The 5,619-nt window shown below is 41.7% G+C and overlaps 1 protein-coding gene across 1 annotated transcript in view; it reads right to left on the reverse strand.

Annotated features, from left to right (window-relative positions):
* LOC112072086 (calcipressin-3-like) overlaps positions 1-5,619 on the reverse strand; it is a 74,054-nt gene that overhangs the window by 19,752 nt on the left and 48,683 nt on the right. Inside the window, exon 2 of the mRNA XM_024139500.2 lies at positions 650-816. Coding sequence (XP_023995268.1) covers positions 650-816 — 167 coding nt within the window. The remainder of the gene's footprint in view (positions 1-649; positions 817-5,619) is intronic.

Raw genomic sequence — 5,619 nt, forward strand, 5'->3', positions numbered from 1 at the left:
ATTGGCTCATGGTGAGATCCCTGGCGGTTTCCTTCCTCTCCGGATCTGAGTTAGTAAGGATGCCTGTATCTTTGTAGGTGATTGGTTTATGATACACCAAGTGTAATTAATAACTTCATCATGCTGAAAGGGATATTCAGTGTCTGCTTTTTATTTATTTTTTTTTACCAATCTAACAATAGCTGCCTTCTTTCCAAGGCATTGGAAAACATCCTGGTCTTTGTGGTTGAATCTGTGTGTTTTGAAATTCATTTGCTCACTGAGGGACCTTACAGATAATCTGATGTGTGGGGTACAGAGATGAGGTTGTCTTTCATGTTAAACACTTATTTCACACAGAGGTGGTCCATGACTTGTTAAGAAAATGTGTACTCCTAAACTTATTTAGATTGTGGCATAACAAAGGGGTTGAATATTAATGGTCATCTTTCTTCATTTTGATTAATTTGTAAACATTTCAAAAAACATAATTCCAACTTTGACATTATGGTTATGTGGTAAGGCAGTGTGCAAAAACATCTACATGTCCATCTCATTTAAAATTCAGGCTGTAACAAAACAATGTGGAAAAGTCAAGGGGGGGATACAATTCAGAAGGCACCTGTAGTGATCACCTTCTGGAAATTAATCACTAGAAAGCGGTGATCACAAATAATGATTACCAGTAAGCGCATTCACTATAGGCAGGTGGAGCTCGATGCGAGCGCGGGCGGCCGCCTCCGGAGTGCTGAAACTGATGCGGACTCGCCTGAAGCTCTTGAACATCTGGAAGGACGTCTGCTCGTCGTAGATCCTGAACAGGGCCTCGAACCTCTCCTGGGAGAGAAGGAAAGAAKGAGAGGACGGCCATTTTAGCCTACAGATGACCCTGRACCTGTCCTGAAATYTCTCCGTTAAAGGAAYAATCCATTCAAAAAACAGCATTCTGTTGTATGTTACAAGATGTTGATTATGTAGTTCTACTGTTTGCTGTAGTTTTAGCACCACTAACTTCCTGTTTACATAGCTATTAATTAAAACGCCAATTCATGRTTCTAGCTCRATRACAGGTTTGTGCTTGGAAATGTCTAACTATGACATTGCATTGATGTTCCTTGTTTGATATGTTGGTATTTACTTATGATACCAACATGTTTTGCATGTTAGTAATCCATTTTTCAAGAAACATAATTTTCAAGAAGCTACGTGTAGCATGCCACATCATGTTGGGCATTGTTTGTTAGGTAGCATAGCCCAAYGGCACTGCTACGTGGCTGGCCCACATTTCCGTTTCTCACAAAAGGGACAATAATGTATCTATTTTATTCATTCGTCAAAGGGAGCAGAAATAAAGTGGGAGAGATGGGAGTAGCGGAAAGGGTAGGTGAATCATTCAGCCATTTGAAACAGGATATGATCCTGTCATTTGAGCAATAGGGGACATATGGGTGTCACATGTCATAGATCCTCTTGTTGTCACCCCCGTCCTCTGTTGTGGTGGCACTCTAGGGGCATATGCTACGGTTAGTGGATTTTCAAGGAGCAATCAAGGAGACTATTCTTTCTGTCTCATCAAACCTGTTGCGGAGGGTGGGAAGACAAGTAGCCATGAAACTAGGCAACGTTTAAATGGTGCCGACTGCCTGCTGGTCGGCTTGGCTGTGCCATTTTGGGCTAGAGCAGCTGTGATAGAATTCGGCTGAACAGAAAGGCTCTAAATCACATACATACTGTAGTTTTTACTAAAAGGACACAATTGAGTGAATGAAGCATATACTATGACACAAAATAAGAGTTAGTCCTCAAAATGAAACACAAATAATATTGGTATGAGTACTGTAGGCGTATGCGTCAGACTTTACTATTGGTACAAGATCATAACAAGATCATATCATGTAATTCACCTTTTGTTCCAATAGTATCGTCCAACACACAGAGCTTTAGGGTCTATATACAGTGTATTCGGGAAGTATTCAGACCCCTTGACTTTTTCCARATTTTGTTACATRACAGCCTTATTCTAAAATGGATTAAATAAAAAAAATSCTCAGCAATCTACWCACAATACCCCACAGTACCCCAGACTCMGGCTCCTGAGTGGAGCAGCGGTCTAAGGCACTGCATCTCACTGCTAGAGGCGTCATTACAGATTCTGGTTCGATTCCAGGCTGTATGACAACTGGCCGTGATTGGGAGTCCCGGCATAGGGCGTCGCCACATTGGCCCGCGTCGTCCGGGTTAGAGTTTGGCCGGGGTAGGCCATCATTGTAAATAAGAATTTGTTCTTAATGACTTGGCTATTTAAAATAAAGGTTAAACAAAATAAAAAATGTGACAAACAAAAAACAGGTTTTTAGAACATTTTTGTAAATGTATAAAAAAACGTAAAACTGAAATACCTTATTTCATAAGTATTCAGACACTTTGCTGTGAGACTCGAAATTGAGCTCAGGTGCATCCTGTTTTCCATTGATACATCCTTGAGATGTTTTCTACAACTTGATTGGAGTCCCCTGTGGTACATTCAATGGATTGGACTGATTTGGAAAAACACACCTGTCTATTAAAGGTCCCACAGTTGATAGTGCATGTCAGAGCAAAAACAAGCCATGAGGTCAAGGAATTGTCGCGTAGAGCTCCGAGACAGGATTGTGTTGAGGCACAGACTGGGAAGGGTACCAAACAATTTCTGCGGCATTGAAGGTCCCCAAGAACATTCTAAATGGAGAAGGTGTTTGGAACCACAAGACTCTTCTAGAGTGGCCGTCTGGCAAACTGAGGCAATTAGGGGAGAAGGGCCTTTGGTCCAGGGAGGCCAAGCATCACGTCTGGAGGAAACCTGGCCCCATCCCTACGGTGAAGCATGGTGGTGGCAGCATCATGCTGTGGGGATGTTTTTCAGTGGCAGGGTCTGGGAGACGAGTCAGGATTCGAGGCCAAAGATGAACGGAGCAAAGTACAGAGAGATCCTTGATGAAAACCTGCCCAAAGCGCTAAGGAAAACTCCGACTGGACGAAGGTTCACCTTCCAGCAGACAACGACCCAAGCACACAGACAAGACAATGCAGGAGTGGGCTTCGGGACAAGTCTCCTTGTCTCATGTCTTGAATGGCCAGCCAGAGCCGGACTTGAACCCGTTGAACATCTCTGGAGAGACCTGAAAATAGCTATGCAGCACGTTCCCCATCCAACCTGAACAGAGCTTGAGAGGATCTGCAGAGAAAAATGGGAGAAACTCCCTAAATAACAGGTGTGACAAGCTTGTAGCGTCAAATACCAACGAAGACTCAAGGCTGTAATCGCTGCCAAAGGTGCCTCAACAAAGTACTGAGTAAAAGGTCTGAATACTTTTGTACATGTGAAATTTCAGTGTTTTATTTTTAATAAATTAGTAAAAATGTCTAAAAACCAGTTTTTGCTTTGTCATTATGGGGTATTGTGTGTAGGATGATGAGAAAACAACAATTTAATKKATTTTTGAATAAGACCGTAATGTAACAAAATGTGAAAAAGTCAAGGGACCTGAATACTTTCCGAAGGCACTGTATCTACCATAGTTTTACTAAAAGGACACAATTGAATGAATGAAGCATTTACTATGACACAAAATAAGAATTAGTCCTTAAAATAAAACTAAAATAATATTGGTACGTGTATGTGTCAGTCTTTACTATTGTAATTCCATGCAATTCACCTCTTGTTCCGATAGTATTGTCCAACACACACACGTTAGTACCTCAACTAACCCGTACCCCCGCACAATGACTCTGTACCGGTACCCCTGTATATAGCCAATCTACTGTTATTTTACTGCTGCTCTTTAATTATTTGTTACTTTTTTGGTTTTTTGTTTTAAGGTCTTTTATTTAATTTTTTTTTTACCGCATTGTTGGTTAAGGGCTTGTAAGTAAGCATTTCACTGTAAGGTCTACACCCGTTGTATTCGGCACATGTGACAAATTTGATTTTATATGGAGATATGGATGTGCCAAGATATGAGACATTACTGATTATAGTAACAGGTTGGTAAGGAGAGTAATTACATTTCTCAGATGGATAATCTCCTCTTGTGCACGCCAAGACGTGGGCTGACTAACATTGTTGTGTAATCTGGTGATGTGTTGTTGTGTAATCTGATGGTGTGATGTTGTGTAATCTGGTGATGTGTAATCTGGGGATGTGATGTGTAATCTGGTGATCTGGTGATGTGTAATCTGGTGATGTGTAATCTGGTGATGTGTTGTAGTGTAATCTGGTGATGTGTAATCTGGTGATGTGATGTTGTAATCTGGTGATGTGTTGTTGTGTAATCTGGTGATGTGATGTTGTGTAATCTGGTGATGTGTTGTTGTGTAATCTGGTGATGTGATGTTGTGTAATCTGGTGATGTGTTGTGTAATCTGGTGATGTGTTGTTGTGCACAAGGAGAAGACAAGACAGGCACACCTTTAAGATCAGGTGTGTAGTGTGTAGTGTGTAGTCTGTAGTGTGTAGTGCGTAGTGTGTAGTGCGTAGTCTGTAGTCTGTAGTCTAGTGTGTAGTGCGTAGTGAGTAGTGCATAGTCTGAAGTGTGTAGTGCGTAGTGAGTAGTGCGGAGTCTGTAGTGTGTAGTGCGTAGTGTGCCGTGTGTAATGCGTAGTGTGTAGTGCATAGTGTGTAGTGCACAGTGCGTAGTGTGTAGTGCGTAGTGTGTAAAACAGGCAGGAGTGGTGGGTGCCTCACACACAGTAAGGTAAACATTGGTGTGTTTGGTCTGGGTCTAGGTGTTAGGTAAGCACGACAGGCCAGTGAAACAGGGTGATTAAAAAGTTGAAGTCATAGTAAACAACAGGATGTTGAAGAACCTCCGTGTAGATGTACGGTGTGCTCCGCTACAGTACAGTGAGTGATTTCATCCAATTACAGTTACGCCATTATGACATAATGATTACATCATGGTAACTTCAACTCATGCTACGACAGGCCTCAATTTAGCCTAGCCTAGCGGTTAATGCATTGGGGCCAGAAACCGAAAGGTGGCTGGATCAAATCCCCGAGCTGACAAGGTAAACATCTGTCATTCTAGCCCTGAGCAAGGCAGTTAACCCACTGTTCCCCGGGCACCGAAGATGTGGATGTCGATTATGGTAGCAACCTGCATCTCTCTGATTCAAAAACACATTTCAGTTGTATGCATTCAGTTGTACAACTGACTAGGTATCCCCCTTTCCACAATGTTTCTGTCTGCTATGTTCCAGACAATCCTGCCTTCAAGACTACTTCACAAATATGAATAAAATGACCAAAACATTGACCTGATTGGCATAAATTCTCTTCCTGAAACTATAAAACCAACTACTTCTGACACAACTTGTTGACATTATGTTAAAGTCTGTTGTATTGTGTTGTACTGTGTTGCATTGTATTGCATTGTATTGTATTGTATTGTAGAGTCCCCTTAAACCTCTATTCAAACTGTGAATTATCCATGAGCTCAGTGACCCATCTGAAACATGCCCTTCTCTAATCAATAATGGACCTGAAACATGCCCTTCTCTAATCAGGAATGGCCCTGAAACATGCCCTACTCTAATCATTAATGGACCTGAAACATGCCCTACTCTAATCATTAATGGACCTGAAACATGCCCTTCTCTAAT

This window comes from Salvelinus sp. IW2-2015, unplaced genomic scaffold (genome assembly GCF_002910315.2).
Source record: "Salvelinus sp. IW2-2015 unplaced genomic scaffold, ASM291031v2 Un_scaffold1820, whole genome shotgun sequence".
Lineage (NCBI taxonomy): Eukaryota > Metazoa > Chordata > Actinopteri > Salmoniformes > Salmonidae > Salvelinus > Salvelinus sp. IW2-2015.